Raw genomic sequence first — 16,561 nt, 5'->3', positions numbered from 1 at the left:
AAAAAAAAAAAAAAAAAAAAAAAAAAAAAAAAAAAAAAAAAAAAAAAAAAAAAAAAAAAAAAAAAAACAAGGGTCACAAAGTAGGACTGTTGTGAGCATGGCTCTATGTGGTGGAGTGCAGATGACAAAGCTGACTTGGGTCCAGTGAGCATGCCAGTGAGTTGGATTGAATCATTGTGGTGGCTTCCATAGGAACGGCCCCTATGAGCTCTTATGTTTAAATGCTTAGTCATTAATCCCTGAAGAATAGTACTAAGTTACTTAAGAGTGATCATTGGATTGCTTTAATGTATGCCTACCTTTTTTAGTACTTATCGGTCCACCACGCATAGCCAATACCAGCTTCAAGGTACAACCTTCTGAAATGCTGTGAATAATTAGCACAAAAATAAACTACAATCATCAAATAACAGTCAGTGTCAAGTGAACCACTAATTATGTACTAGTTTATTAGTGCTATTATATATTCCCTAAAATATGAAAAAAGATACAGCAATATGAGTAAATGGAAGATACTAATATATTTACCCAAATGAATTACAGAAAATTTATAAATTCTCATAAGCTTTGTAAAGAGGGGGGCCCAGCCAGGAGATGGTGGCACATGCCTTTGATCCCAGGCTCCAGAGGCAGAGGCAGGTAGGTCTCTGAGTTCGAGGCCAGCCTGGTCTACAGAGCAAGTTCCAGGGCAGTCAGAGCTACACAAAGAAACTCTGTCTCAAAAATACAAAAAGGAGGACCAAGAAAAAAAAAGCTTAGTCAAAACCCAAAGAACCAGGCAACAGAAAGTGCATTCAGCAAAATAAAAATAACACAGAAAATCCAGCAACCCTCTCAGGTCCTACTGATTTCCCAGTTCAATGACGCCTCTCACCTCCTAATCCCTTTGTCTTGAGAGGAATAAATTACATGTCAGGAAAGAGAAAGGTCAAAAGTCAGAAAGCACATTTGGAACCTCTATTATACACAGTGCCACTTTATAAAGAGAGAAATGGGTCCTAATGAATAGAGTCTCAGTGGTCAGCAACTTTCCCATGCCCAAAACTTGTGAAATGGAAAGAAAAGAAACTGGGCCAGGTGAGAGTAGGTCAATATTCAAAGAAAAAAGCAAAGAGGACAAGAAGTTAATACAATCCAGCGAGAAGGCAGGGACCAACAGTGTGGCATGAACCTAAAAGGTGAACTATGAATATCAGAGAACATAGATCAGGAACAAAGTTGGTACTGAGGCAATACAGCTAGAAGTGAGAATTCATAATGAAACCTGGGATCGGAGAGCTGTTCTGCAGAGGCATGAAGAAATCAGCCATGTGGAGTCGTGACACTGAGTACCTATGAAGAAAACAGTCCTGTGCAGTCCTGATACGGAGTACCTACAAAGCTGCTAGTGTGTGGTTACACTCACTTGTAATCATTCAAGCAATAATCATCTTCAAGCTCCATGTTATTCCAAATTAAGTGCTGCTGACAGATGGGAATACCTTAAGGAAAGGTGATAATAAAGAGTGTTTAAAATTTCAACACCACCTCTAAAAAGATATACTACTGTTTCATTAAAGAGCTAAGAATACTTATGAATTAAACACACGTCTGGTTCAAGGATTCTGGCCCAAAAGCTGTCTTCTTTGATGTATGGCTGGCACCACTATTATTTATCCTGTGGCCAAGAATAACAACTTCAAAATGCCTTTTGTAATCTTCATCACCTTTACCTTTAAAATCTTCCCTTTGCCCAGCCAGATTTCTTTAAATATCATGGTTTGGCATGGTGTACTCACTTCCGTTGCAGGGAGTCTATTCCCAAGAACATTCGGAGGATCTCTGATTACTACTTACTTTGCCATGATGTAGCATATCTGAGTATTCACTTATATAATATATGAGACAGAAACTAAAAGAAGTCTGCTCAGGATGCTGGTTTTTAAAAAAAGCATGATAGTGTGGGTGCCTTAAACAGCAGAAATGTGTATCTGGTGGCTTTCAAGACAGAGCCCATGGAGTCAAGGTTCCAAGTAAGTTCATGCTAAAGCCACTTTCCTTGGCATGTAAGCACTTACAGTCCACTGTACCCTCATATGGCCTTGTCTGTGAGAACACTGAGGAAGAACTCTTATATCTCTTCTTACAAAGATACTATCGTGAGAACTGCACGCATACCCTAATTTGTCCATTAAAGGCCTCAATCTATAAATGCTATCAATTGAGGGTTAGATTAGGGCCCCAACCAAAGAATTATGAGAAACTCTGGGCATGGAAATACACATAATCCCAGTCATTAGAAGACTAAGGGAGCAAGAGAGTAACTTTGAAGGCTGCCCTGGGCTGTATAAGATGTTCCAGGCCAGCGTGGGCTAACTCTATAGTGAACAAGAATCCAAAAGAGATCAGTTGTAGGGACATGACCACTCAGTCATATTGGTGTGTATTTACATATTACAGCTTAAACATGATTCTTTTTTGAGGGGGGGTCTTAGCAAAACTGAGGCTAAGACAAGTTTATTGTAAGCAATCAGATTTCTTATACCTTTATCAGGAACAAAATATAATTGTGGTTGCCAGGATCAAAACAATTGTAGTTTCTAGTATACAATGACATTTGCAAACTATACAGAGAACACAAGATTAATGTCTGAGACCAATTGTCCTGTCAAGCCTCTGTATGCTTCACTGACCTGAGGGAACACAGACACAGAAGTGGCCTGAACGCTTCACTGCCTGGGGGAGGGCCCTGATTTCTTAGGAACTAAAAGGCTCACAGTGCACCAGGAGCCACAGGCTCTAGCCTGAAACACTCACGGTGCATGCCTCTCAAGGCAGCTACACCAGGCCACCTCTCTGATTCCCGGCAAGGGCTTCCAGTGTTTTTATGTGATTAATGAGTGTGGAAACAAGTGGGTCTCTGTATTCATATCTGCTTCATGTGCCTTTTCTTGGGATCTTGTTTTCTTCTGTTTAAATATGATTCTTACAGAGCTTTCTTAAATAATTTTAGGTAGATGTATGTTAAAAATATATTTACATTTGCATTGAGAATTACGTAAGTAAAATCATTATAATCTCTTGCTAGTTGAGGACAGAAATCACAGATCATCTCAATAGACACAGAAAAGGCCTTTGACAAAAGTCCACAACTCTTCCCAAAACAAGCCCTGAAGAAATTAGGAGCAGAAGAAACATGCCTCAACACAATAAAGGCTACATACAACACATGTGCAACATGATGCAACATACATGCCAACATACGTGCCAACATGATGCAACATACGTGCCAACATGATGTAACATACGTACCAACATGATGCTAAATGGGCCAAAACTCTAAAGTATTACTTCTAAAATCAGGAACAAGACAGGGTGTCCATTCAATAAGTTGTTCAAAGTTTTAGCTATGTTAGTAAGACAAGAAGTAAAAGGGATGGGCTGGCGAGATGGCTCAGCAGGTAAGAGCACTGACTGCTCTTCTGAAGGTCCTAAGTTCAAATTCCAGCAACCATACAGGTGGCTCACAACCACCTGTAATGAGATCTGATGCCCTGCCCTCTGCTGGTGCAATTATAATAAGTTACAGTATACTTATGTATAATAATAGATGAGTTGTTGGGCTGGAGCAGAGTTGATGGAGCAATAAAAATAAGAAAGGGGCTGGGCGTGGTGATACACGCCTTTAATCCCAGCACTCGGGAGGCAGAGGCAGGCGGATTTCTGAGTTCAAGGCCAGCCTGGTCTACAAAGTGAGTTCCAGGACAGCCAGGGCTATACAGAGAAACCCTGTCTCGAAAAACAAACAAAAAAAAAAAAAAAAAAAGAAAGGGAAAAGTCAAAGTATTTATCCCTATTTGTAAATGACATGATCCTGTACTTAAAAGACCCCCAATGACTCATATAGGATAAATACTCTTAGCAAAATAGCAGAGTACAAAATCAAGATACAGAGCTCGGCAAATTTTCTATATATTGATAACAAACTTGCTAAGAAAGAGATTAGGAAGAGAAATTCTATTTATAAAAGCTCCCCCAAAATAAAAATAAGATGCCTAAAAATATACCTAACCAAGGGTGTGAATGATCTCTGCAATGAAAAACTAAGGTAATAAAGCAAACTGAAGACACAAGGAGACAGAAAAGCTCCCTCCCCCATACTCATAGGCTGGCAGAATCAATATTGTAAACCTGGCTGTTATCAAAAGCAACCTACAGATTCAATACAATCCCCATACTTCTGATATTCTTCACAGAAATATAAAAACAATCCTAAATTCACATGGAATCATCAAAGACCACAAATAGCCAAAACTCTCTTTAGCAAATGTTGAGGTTTCATAATACTTGATTTCAAATTACAGTACAAAGCTGTAATAATATTATTATAAAAAAATAGGATGGCCTTGACATCAAAAAAAAAAAAAAACCAGATATTTAGGAGCCAGAAAAATGGCTCAGCAAGTAAGCATTCATCACCAAGACTCTTGACCTGAGTTCAAGTCTCAAAACCCACATGGTGGAGAGACCCAATTTAAAGAGGAAATGACTTTAAGTGAGGGAGGAATTGGATGGATGGATGGATGGATGGATGGATGGATGGATGGATGGATGGATGGATAATGGAATCCACATAGCATGAAAGCTGAAGGGAACTATTTGAGAAGAGGCAGAAGACCAGCAAGAAGGAGGAAAGGCTAGGAAAGGTGATGGCGTAGGTCATTAGGGGAGGGGAGTAAACAGGAGCAGAGTGAAATTATCCGTATGTCGCCAGCAAGATTTTGCTGAAAGGACCCTGATATAGCTGTCTCCTGTGAGGCTTTGCCAGTGCCTGGCAAATACAGAAGTGGATGCCCACAGTCATCTATAGGATGAACACAGGGCCCCTAATGGAGGAGCTAGAGAAAGTACCCAAGGAGCTGAAGGGGTCTGCAACCCTATAGGTGGAACAACAATATGAACTAACCATTACCCCCAGAGCTCGTGTCTCTAGCTGCATATGTAGCTGAAGATGGCCTAGTTGGCCATCATTGGGAAGAGAGGTCCCTTGGTCTAGCAAACTTTATATGCCCCATAGAGGGGAATGCCAGGGCCAAGAAGTGGGAGTGAGTGGGTAGGGGAGCAGGGCAGGGAGAGGGTAGAGGGGACTTTCAGGTACATTTCGGGGATTTGAAATATAAATGAAGAAAATATCTAATAAAAATTAAAAAAAGAAATTGTATGTAAGAAAATGTCATATGGAACCCATCATCTTGTATGCTAATTTAAGAAAGCAAAAAATAAAATAAAATAAATATTAAAAAGTCTAATTGCCATTTTAATAGGAAGTCAGTATAATTACACTGTACTTTGAAACTATGAAAATAATTTAGCCAGTGAATGCTATTTTTAAAAAAAGAAAGAAAACTCGTATGTTAAATAGGGAAGCTAGTACTGATCCTTACATTAATATAAAACTTTTTTATTATATATTTATCTATTGTGCGTCTACACATACACCAGTCCACATGTGGAGGTCACAGGATCACATTCTGGAGTTGGTTCTCCCCTTCTACCATAGAGATGGCAGGGATCAAACTCAGGCCAAGGCTTGGCAGGAGGTGTCCCTAACGGATGAGTCATGTCACTGGCTATGAGCTTGTTAGGAGACTAGCGCTCTGCATGAATGTTTATAAGGAGGACCCAGGCAGTTCCATCACACTTGATCAGAGGTGTGATCAGAAGGAAGGACTTGGCTGCTGAAATAGCAAACTCACACACGCACCAAAACCACTCGTCACTTCCCAGGCACCAAGAAGCATCAGCCCGAGTTTCACTCATTACTGCTGAATATGTTGATACAGTGTCACATGATACAAGCCTGGTGTCATCTTAGAAGGTGACAGAAACAGACACTCTACTTCTGCCTCCATAGTTTCCATAATAAAGAAAGATTAAAAAAAGAAAAGAAAAGAAAAAGAACACCACTAAGCAAACAATAACAATAAATTCTAAGTAGGATGAAGAATCTGATTTCCAGGATTATCACATAATAATGTTCAAACATCCAGTGTCATTAAATAACTGTGAATCATGCAAAGAAATAAATAGAAGAGCACAGGTATAGAAGGAATCAATAACTATCCTTGAAGAAGCACAAACATTAGATTTACTAGACAAAGGTTGTAAATTATCTATTAAATACACTGAACAATGACTCAGTGCCAGCCAGGTCCCCCAAGGATCAGGAATACATCCTGTACCCAACCTAGACACCAACTTATTCAGGGCCATATGACATACTAGGCTCAAGCACTGAAGGACGTTCTGTTTCTAGGGACGAATGGGAACAGAGCCTGGGGGTTACTCTCAATGGCCACACATCTCAGGATACTGCATTGCCAGTACTAAGCAACAGTTAAGCCAAGGCTACCTCAACAACTCAACTGAACTTTTTTTTTATAGTAATTCCAATAGTCACAGGGGAAAAGAGGTGAAAACTTAAAGAATGTTTTTTTTCCCTATCTTCAAATACTCTAATAGTTTTAACTCTCACTGCATTATGGTCTTATGGCTATCCTTTGCTTTGTGTTCATTTTTCTAAATGAAATTTCCATGTTTGATATGTATAAAATTGTATTTTTGTTATTGTGATTGTTTGGTGATATATTAGTATAGAAATTTCTAGATATTAAATACACATCTTACTAACAAAATAAATTTCAATCTCAAAATATAAAGACCAAAGTAAGTGCATGCAAGTGCAGGTATCTGGTACCAGTTGAGGCTAAAAGAGGGTTTTTAAATCCCCTGGAAATGGAATTACAGTAGTGAGCTGCCTAACATGGGTGCTGGCAACTGAACTCAGGTCCCCTGCAAGAGTGGTATGTTCTCTTTACCTCTGAGCCATGTCTCCAGCCCACCTACCCGCCACCTTTTTAAAGGATCATCTGCGATAAAAGAGCATACTACATCCTTGCATGGACTGCTAGAGTGCCTGAGAAATAAAGGGAGATAGTTGGAGGGAGACAGCAGAAGGCAACCTTCCGACAGCAGCAATGCATGACAGCTTTACAGGAAACAAGGACGAGGAGGCAATCCTGGGAAAGTAGCAAGAGAGAAACTCCAAATCGTGACCTGAAGGACTGGGTCCTTACTGGGGCTTGCTGTCTTCCTAGAAATGAGATGTGACTGCCATGGGCTACAACTCTGCTCCAGATGACAGCCTCTAAAAATTTGTATTTTATTTTCAATAACAAACAGCAGGGAAAGGAGGAGAGGGAAAGGGAAGGAGTGAGAGAGAGAAGTAGAGTAAGGGAGGAGACGGACTTTAAGGGCTGCACCTACACAGGAGAAATGGTTCTAGGGAAAGCCTTTCTCCTGGACACCTGACTGCAGCTGTGGACCCGAGTCAGCAGCTAGTCAGCTCTAGAAAGGTCCATCCTGCTCAGCTTACCCTGGGACCCCAGGACGTGTGACTTGGTACTTCAGTCTGAGGCTCAGCTGCTTCTTGGGGCCCAAACCTGCCCCAGGAGGAACTACAGAGAGATGGATCAGCAACTTCTCCATTCCTGAACTTCCCCACACCCTAAAGACATCACAGAGCCAGGACCAACATCCACGGCACAGCCCCATAAGGTAGGACCTACATACAACTCCACTCCGGCAAGAGACCACACAAGAGATGACCTTCCCCAGCCCCTCATTCTGTCAAGGAAAGGAAAAACATAAAGACTGCACTCCTCACAAAATTCTCTTTCCTTCACCTCAAAAGAAAACCATGTAGTTATGTAGTGAGTTTCACATGTATATATAATGTCATTTGATCATATTCATTCCCCTTATTCTCTCTCAACCTCCCAGCTACTCCTTCTCCCGGCAGGTCCCCTCCTACTTCATCATTTTCTAACTGACCCCCTGAATTGAACTAGGGCTGCCTATATGGACATGGATGTGGTGTTATTTACCAGCGTATAAAAACTTGGCGATGGCTGCAACACTGAAAAATCACTCACTTGGCTCACCTACCATTGACTGGCAACAGCTTCTAGGAGTATTGTCTCATAAATGCCCTCTCCCAGCCCAGGCTGGGATGTTCCATATTATACAGGTAACCTCAGCCTTGAATTCATGAATATAATAGTCATATCATGTTCATAAGGCAATTTCAAGATATTCTTCTCTATCCCCAGGGTCTTAATTCATTCTGCACTTCTTCAGTATTCCCTGAACCTTGAGGCAGGTATGAGGTAGAAGTCTCACTTGGGGCTCAGTGCTCAACAGTTGCTCTGAGCACTCTGATCAGTTATGAGTCTACATTAACCACTGTCCACTGCAAAAACAAGTTGCTCTAACTACAGATGACAGCAGCACAAATCTATAATTATAAACAGAATATTTCTAAGGCATTTTGACATAGGTCTGTTTAGCAAAACTGAAATAATAATTTCAAACTCTAAGGCCTACAAGGTCCATAGCTATATATTTTACAGTATCAGGCATGACCTCCCTCCTGTGGGGTGGCCTCAGATCCAATCAGAGAATGACTAACCTGTCACGGTCAGGCCACTATTGCAGTTCAATATTTTAGAATGAAGGCCCACATCTGGGCAAAACCACCGATCAACTTTCTCCCCCAATGGCTTGTATAGCAACTTCAAGCACAATGAAGAAGTTTTGAGCTTACTTACAGCTTGATTTCTCTATGTCCTGCTAACAAACTGGACTGTGTCCTCAGCAATAGAGTTCTACCATCTGGTCCTGGTGGGCCACCAAGAGTAACAGCAGTAGTCTGTATTGCTTTGGGTACCTCTGGGGACTTCCTGACCAATAACTTGTAAGGAAGAATGATACAATATACATCTGGCCCTGGGATTTTCGTTTAATAACCTAAGGCTTCTGGGAGTAGCATTAACTACCCAGGCATGACACCTTTAGGTTCAAATTCCCTTTTATCTACAATCACAGTTTACTTTATTATTATTATTTTTTTGCTTTTAACTACCTGCCTCTTTTAGTACTAATGTAGATAAATGGAAAGATGAACTATTTGCAAAAATTCCACGACTGTGTTAAAGTTATATAACTCTATACAACTCTTCCAAAATGGCAAATGATCACTCCCAATTTAACACCTGTAAATAACTATAGCTGTGTAGTTCTTGTGAGCAATATTAAAGCCTGAGTCCTCTTCATTTCAAGCAAATTCATCTTGATTTAAAGGCTTCTGTTAACAGGATTTTAATTCTCTTTTGATTTGCTTAAGCCTTCACATGTTTTATTAAGCAGCATTTATTTACTTCCAACAAGTGCCCGTTTTTTGCCCCAGCTGTACCGAGACACACTTGGCCTAGGCAACCAAGCCAACCTGCAGGGTTTCCTATGTGAAGCACTTGCCTTATGCTTTCGTAAGAATGTATTATCAGTAATACAAATATCTTCATTTGTCCTCATCCACTGTCCTTGCACTTCCATTACTATGAATAAGAAGTCTACTGTTAAAAGTCCAAATCTTGGCTTATAATGCATCCTCTAATTAAAAGCAGAAAACATTGCTCCTTGGAAAATTAGTTGTACTGGTCAGTTTTTGTCAACTTGACACAAACTATAGTCATCTGTCAGGAGAAAACCTCACTTGAGAACCCTGTTCTATCAGAACAGCAGTGAGCGACTGGGAGAGGCCACTGCAACGGTGCAGCCTCAGCAACAGTGCAAGTCCCAGGACTGATGGAGTCATGGAGAGAAGGAAGCTGAGGCTTAGCACCCCAAGAAGCCGAGAATGGTCATTAGTGAAGATGCAGCTTCAGCAGCTGTGGCCTCTCAGAGCACTACCAAGCACAGGGGCAGGTAGGAAGTGGAGCCAGCCTGAGCCTAAGAGAGAGTTGTGTGCAGTGTGGGAAACAGCTGATAGGAGGGACTGCCCAAGTGCAAGTGCCAGGCTGTGGATGACACTGAACTATTTACACTGTGGGTGTGGTATGGTTGTGCTCTAACTATAATTGTGCACTGGTTCTTCACTCTTAACATAAGAAAGTATCTACCTTGTTTTTTTATTTTACAGGAACCCACAGCTAAGAGACTTCGGGTTTTTAAAGAGATTTTCATTTTTTTTTTCCTGAATAGGGTTTCTCTGTATAACTGTAGCCCTGGATGATCTGTAACTCCCTGAGATCAGGCTGGCCTCAAATTCACAGAGACCTATCTGCCTCTGCCTCCCAGGTGCTGGGATTAAGTCATTAAAGACATGTGCAACCATATCCTGCCAAGAATGTGGATTTTTAAATCAATGGAAATTTTGAAGACCATAGGACTTTCAAAGTTGTACTGCATATTGAAGTTATACTATATATTATATTGTGATAGTAACATGAGATCTTGGGGACAAAGGGGGAAAAAGATTATGAATTAATGATAATGTGTCAGACTGACAAGGGGTGGACTTGCTGGTTAGTTTTTGCCAACTTAGCACAAACCTAGACATATCTGGGATAAGGGAATCTTAATTGAGGAACTGCCTCCATCAGATTAGGCTGTGAGGCACGTATTTGTTAATTGATGTAGGAAGGCCCAGCCCAATTTGGATCCTGCCATTGCTGTTCAAGTGAGTCTTGCCACACAAGAATGGAACCTAAATGGAAGATTCAAGGCCCAGCTAGGATACACACGACTTTCTCTCAAAAAGAGAAAGAAGTCAAGGGGGAAGGGAGGGGGAGGGGGAGGGGGAGGGGAAGGGGCATCTATTTAGGGAGCAGCAATACCAAAGCTAAGGGCACAAGGGCTCCTGCTGCTCTGCATAGCCCCCTTATGCTTCTTGGCACACACACACTTCTTTTTCAACTCTAGGGCAGTGTTTTGCAAACCTCCTGGAAGGGATGTCTGCATCTTTGTAAACCACTGCTTTGGTTAGTAAACTCCAGGAAGTGAGTTAGAAAGCCAAGGTACCGCCTTCCTCAGGTGTACAGCATGTAGCAGATCAGGTCCTCAGAAACGCACGACACTATCTCCAGATAAGCATTTTCCCTTGATAAGGAAAATGGGTATTTTATACTTGGTGATTGATGTAATCCTGAGATTATTTGCAACAACCGTAACTGTTATTATTCCTATTTTTGAGATTAAGAAATATTAATTTGGTTAGCATGCAATGATGGATCAGTGGCTAACGGTGCTTGCAGCTTGCTGCTAAAGCCTGACAGAGTTTGATCCCCAAGACCTACAGAGTAGAAAGAAAGAGTCAAGTCCCACAATTGTTCTCTGACCTCCACAGGTGTGCTGTGACAAGCACACATGTATGTGGATGCATACATACAAAATAAGTTAAACTGTGACTTTAGAAATTAATGTTAATTTGTTAGTGGATCTGCTGCTTCTGACCCTTCCAGACCCATTTACAGTCCCTGTCAGCTACTGCTTCCTTCTCTGCTTCAGTGCGGTCTCTCCCAGGTTGCCACGTTCTCCTCAGCCTATCCTCCACAGAGCCCTTCTATCTCCCCTCCCACCGGCACTAGTTCCGAACTCATCAAATGTTACCCAAAGGAAAAGCCTTCTGCAGGACTAACTCAAGCACTGGACCCTCTGTCCTCTCCAGCCAAATCTTGCTAAATGGAGTCTTGAGGGTCTTCCCATGTTAGCGCCAACTGACGTCCAGTGAGGAGGAACAAAGGCCATCCAGAAAAGGATTAAAACTGATTTTTCATGAAGGCTGTTCTTTTGAAGTCTCCTGCAGAACACAATGACTGTCACTGCCTTTGTTGCTTAAAAAAAAAAAAACAGGAGTGCATGTGCCATTATTTGATGTGGTTCTAGACTCAGCTACCCCCTAAAACTACCTTGAGGGAGAGGGGAAAAAGGAAAAGCAAATATTCAAAAACTCAAATACCCAGAATCTTTGATCTCACACAGACCAAACAATTCCACCCACTCTTGTCCTTCTGTAATTCTGTATTTAAGTTGGCTGGAAAGAAGTTCTAATTAGAATCTTCATATTACAAACAAGTTCCAGTTGACTCTCCCAGAAAAGATCTACTAAGCATTATATGGAATAATTTAATTTTCTACACCAAACTGGACAACTATAAATAATATTCTTAAATCTAGAAGACCAATTTTAACATAAAGTTACCTATGACACCACAAACATATATACCACAAAAAAGATATTACATGTCATCCAAAACCCTTGCTATGCTAGAGGAAATTTGAATATATGTAAATGTAGCCCAAAACTTTCAGAAAAACTCCAAATGGTACAAAAGGATTTACAAAGTGGTGTAAAAAAAAAAAGAAAAGAAAAACAAGTTCCCTAAAAGGAAATAAATTATATTTCCCATTAAAAGCAACTGCAAAATAGTTACAGTACAATATGTGTATCATCCTACCTTGCAAAAAATATTTTGAAATATTTATTTTACGCCATTAACATGATGCTGGAGATCTGAACTGAGAGAATCTTGTGGAGGGGGTGGTAAGGCAGGAAAACAGGACAACAAAAGAGGTGGTTTCTAAGCTGGAAGCTGAGGAAGACATGGGATTCTATTATCCTGTCATCCTAATGTCATATGCTTAAACTTTTACACTTAAATTTTGTCCACTAAAAAAACTTGTTTAATCTTCATATTATAGAAACAAAGACTTAAAAACTTTTAAGATGCTTAACCCTCATATTGTACAAAGACTAGTACCTTCCAATCTTTGAATTTTTCCTTTCACAGAGATAACAGCTTCAAAGGGTGAAACTCTTAGTTCAAAACATGTTCCAGTCAACGTTTCGATGAAGAGTTCCATGGTGTCATAGAAAGGAAGTTTGAAATAAAATGGTCCCACGTTATCTTCATTGAAGAATGGAGGCTCTTTTCTGTTATCCATTACTTTGACTTTTCTGATTCTTCTGGAATATGTTGTATGCAACTGTATTCCAATTCTACCCAAATCAGCTTTGAACATTGGTAATATGTATCGTTGTTCATGTTTGAGTTCTGTATCTGAAAAAAACAAAAATTAGCTTTTTAATCAAATCCGAAGGTCTCTTCTTCACTCAGATTTCCTGAAAAACTCTGGATCACACTCATCTTCCAAATCATCTAAGAACTTATTTTACTGCCTTTACAAACTGTGCCTAGCAGTGACCTTTCCGTGCCTCCCTCTGAAATCACTCCTGAAGTAGACTAACCATGAAGAATAGATATGCTTTTGATTCTTTACAGTACCTTACTAGAGCTCTGCATTGTTGTTAATACACAGCATATGGTCAACAAACATTTTTGCTATTATTCAAATTCAATGTATCAATATGGTTCTATAAGATTTTCCAAGTGCATATACATCCTTCTCTAAAACATGTTTCTCTTTTTTTTTTTTTCTTCAAGACAGGGTGTCTCTGTATAACCCTGGCTGTCCTGGAATTCAATTTGTAGACCAGGCTGGCCTCAAACTCAGAAATCTGCCTGCCTCTGCCTCCTGAGTGCTGGGATTAAAGGTGTGCACTACCACGCCCGGCTCACGTGTTTCTCTTTTAAGCCATATAAAACTTTAGAGCCTTTATACATAATTACACTGAACAAGAAAAATGGCATATCAATAAGTTCTTTTAAAATTTGATCCACTAAATAACCATCAAGTATTTGAGTTTCCAAAGATGATCAGCCATTCTAGCATTAAAAAGAAGTAATTATACAGACACTAAGTGATCTCTACTCACAACCATACTAATGAGCATGAGAAATGCATCAGAAAGAAGCACATGGTAAATTAAGAGTGTAGGAACAGGGGCCTATCATGGCTGCCCTCCAAAAGGCCCAACAAGCAGCTCAAAGAGTCAGATGCAGATTTCTTTCACCTAACCAATGGACAGAAGTTGCTTACCTCTGTGGTTGAATTAGGGAAAAGCTGAAAGGAGCTGAGGAGGAGGGCAATCCTGTAGGAGGACCAGCAGTCTCAACTAACCTGGTCCCACGAGACTGCTCAGACATTGAGCCACCAACCAGGCAGAATATACTGTCTGATATCAGGCCCCCAACACATACACAGCAGAGGACTGCTGGGTCTGGGTTCAGTCAGAGAAGGAGCACCTAGCCCTTGAGAGACTTGAGGCCCCAGGGAGTGGGGAGGTCTGATGAGGTATGGGTGGTGGGGACATCCTCTTGGAGATAGGGGTGGGGGGAGGAGGTGTGGGATGTGGAACAGTCGGAAGAGTGACTGGGAGGGAGATAAAGTCTGGAATGTAAAATAAGATTAAAGAATAAAAAATTAACATCAACAAAAAAACTAGCAGCATGGGTGATCACACTGAAAAACTGCTGTTATTTGGTGAAAACTTTGTCAGCTTAAACTAAGCTCAAACTACAAAAATATGCATCTTTCTGAAGAGATGAGGCAATCTTTTTTCAAAGTAGTTTTGTTGCGATATAATTCATCTAACACAAATTGACTCAAAACCATTACTTTCACTTGACATCTAAAATTTACTCATTTTTAACACTAAAAATGTCCAGCCACCACAACCATTGAGGGGACTGAGCAAGGGCTCTGAGTGTGCCAACCAAGTGTTCTAGCAGTGAGAGAGACCAGGAGCTTCTTGTACATCATTGTTCATCCATGCATCAATACTGCATCCATCTGGTGGATGAGTAATAGTCCCCTGTGTGGACCTGGTGCATGTTATCTACCCAGTCACTGGTTTATGGAGTTTGGGTGGGTTTTAATTTGGAGCTAATATAAATACTGCTAGTGAACAATCAGCTATCATGTGGACAAGTTTTCCTTTCTTGCTGATACACATCCAGAGGGAAAAGGGTGTGCTGGGTCACATGGCAACTACATTAAGCAAGTTGTGGAATTAACTGTTAAAGTGTTTTCCAAGTAGTTCAAACCATTTCATAATAACAAGTGAGGATACAGATCTCTTCACATCTTTATCAATGCTTTTTATTGTCTTTTTTATTAAAGCTATCCTACTGAGTACAAGGTAGTACATCATAGTGATGATCTGCACTCTAAAGGATTCTGAGCATCTTTTATGTGATGATAGGCCCTCTGCACCTCACCTCTGGGGAATATTCGAAGCCTTTGCCTAGTCTTTATCATTGATTTGAAGGTGTTATGAGGGTGATCTAATAAAATCACCAAATAATGGGGGAAGACGAGTCCCAACTGGCCATTTCTTGTCACCAAATGAAGCTCCAGTACCAGGACTGAGTTACATTTAATTGTGTTGTTGGCCAGAGGGCCCACAGGAACCCCCAAACAGTCCAGAACAATTACCAAGACTATAATAGGTTTCTCTCCACAGTGACAGCAAGGTCCCACTGCTGAAAACTACGCCCACACAAGTCACTCAACATGGAGATGGCGAGCCAGTGCCTACAGAGAGCCTCAGCTCCATGTTCTAGTGTTTGATACATGAATGTTACCTCCATGTTCTAATGTCTTTGATACAGGAATGTCACCTCCACGTTCTAGTGTCGTTGATACAGGAATGTACTCTTTATACTATTAAGAGAAACATAATCACCAAACTTACAACAAATCCTTCATCTACGATGTTACCTGCAAGACAGCCTAGAGCAATGGTGGTGCAGAGCTTGTGAGAATAACCAACAAACAACTGATTTAAGGCCACCCCACCAGATGGAACCCACACCTGACACTGCTTGGGTAACCAAAAACCTAGCCCAGGGACCTAGAGCAGAGCCAAATAACACAAGTTTTAAAAAGAAGAAAAAAAACCCAACATAGTCATAAAATAATTCCTAATGACATTCTGCTATACTCATAGATGCCTTGTTCATCCATCATCAGAGAAGCTATCTTCTGCAGCAGATAGAAACAAACACAGACCCACAGACAGACAGAATGCAGAGAGAGACCTTGGGACACTCAGTACTAACTGGGATGTGCCCATTAAATCCTTCCTCTCAGACCTCAGGGAACCTTGTGAAAAGCGGGGGGGGGGGGTGTAAGAGCAGGGGCAGGGGATTGAGGACACTTAGAAGACAAGACCCTCTTAATTCAACAGGAGCAAAGCTCATGTGAACTCAGACTGAAGCAGCACGCTCAGAGCCTGCACGGGGACAGAGGTCGGGGTGGCACTAGGTCTTCTGCACTTATGGCTTCCAGTCTAGTGTTTTTGTGGGATTTCTGAGTGCAAATGAATGGGTCTCTGATTCTTGTGCTTTCTCTTGGGCTCTTTTCCCTCTGTTGGTGTGCCTTGCCCAAGTTCAATGTGATTTTTTTTGTTTTATCTTATATTTTATGTTGATATATATATATATATATATATCATTAATATATATATATATTAATGAATGAATGGAAACCTAGCTACTAGGGTAGAAGTTAACCACTGAACTGTCAATGGAGAAGCACTGGGTACATCAACCACTCCAGAGCAGATCTCATGTTCAGGAGTAGTTAACTAAACATATAACATACTCTATAATTTTTTTTTGAATGCCCTTATTTGGTTACAGTGCGAGGTGGGGGTGGCAGGGGAAGGTTGTTTCTTGTTTTGAGATGGTATTTTATTTTGTTTCCTTAGTTTTTTTGTGTAAGGTTTTTGTTTTTTGAGAAAACTTAAAGTGGGTTGGTAGGGAGGGGAGAGGAGAAG

At 40.7% G+C, this 16,561-nt stretch overlaps 1 protein-coding gene across 6 annotated transcripts in view; it reads right to left on the bottom strand.

The window, feature by feature from the left end:
• Zfand4 (zinc finger AN1-type containing 4) overlaps positions 1 to 16,561 on the bottom strand; it is a 56,999-nt gene that overhangs the window by 34,403 nt on the left and 6,035 nt on the right. For 3 of the 6 annotated variants that reach the window (XM_021190862.2, XM_029535618.1, XM_029535616.1), the window contains exons 2-4: positions 12,639 to 12,938; positions 1,406 to 1,481; positions 300 to 367 (exon numbers count right to left, since the gene is read on the bottom strand). In XM_021190862.2, the coding sequence (XP_021046521.1) occupies positions 300 to 367; positions 1,406 to 1,481; positions 12,639 to 12,900 (406 nt within the window). In that variant the 5' untranslated portion in view covers positions 12,901 to 12,938. Of the gene's footprint in view, positions 1 to 299; positions 368 to 1,405; positions 1,482 to 12,638; positions 12,939 to 16,561 lie in introns of those variants that run through there. The other 3 variants (XM_029535619.1, XM_029535617.1, XM_029535621.1) reach the window with 3 other exon arrangements.

The sequence above is a fragment of the Mus pahari genome, chromosome 2 (assembly GCF_900095145.1).
Source record: "Mus pahari chromosome 2, PAHARI_EIJ_v1.1, whole genome shotgun sequence".
Taxonomy (NCBI): domain Eukaryota; kingdom Metazoa; phylum Chordata; class Mammalia; order Rodentia; family Muridae; genus Mus; species Mus pahari.
This window is presented reverse-complemented; position numbering and strand designations above follow the sequence as displayed.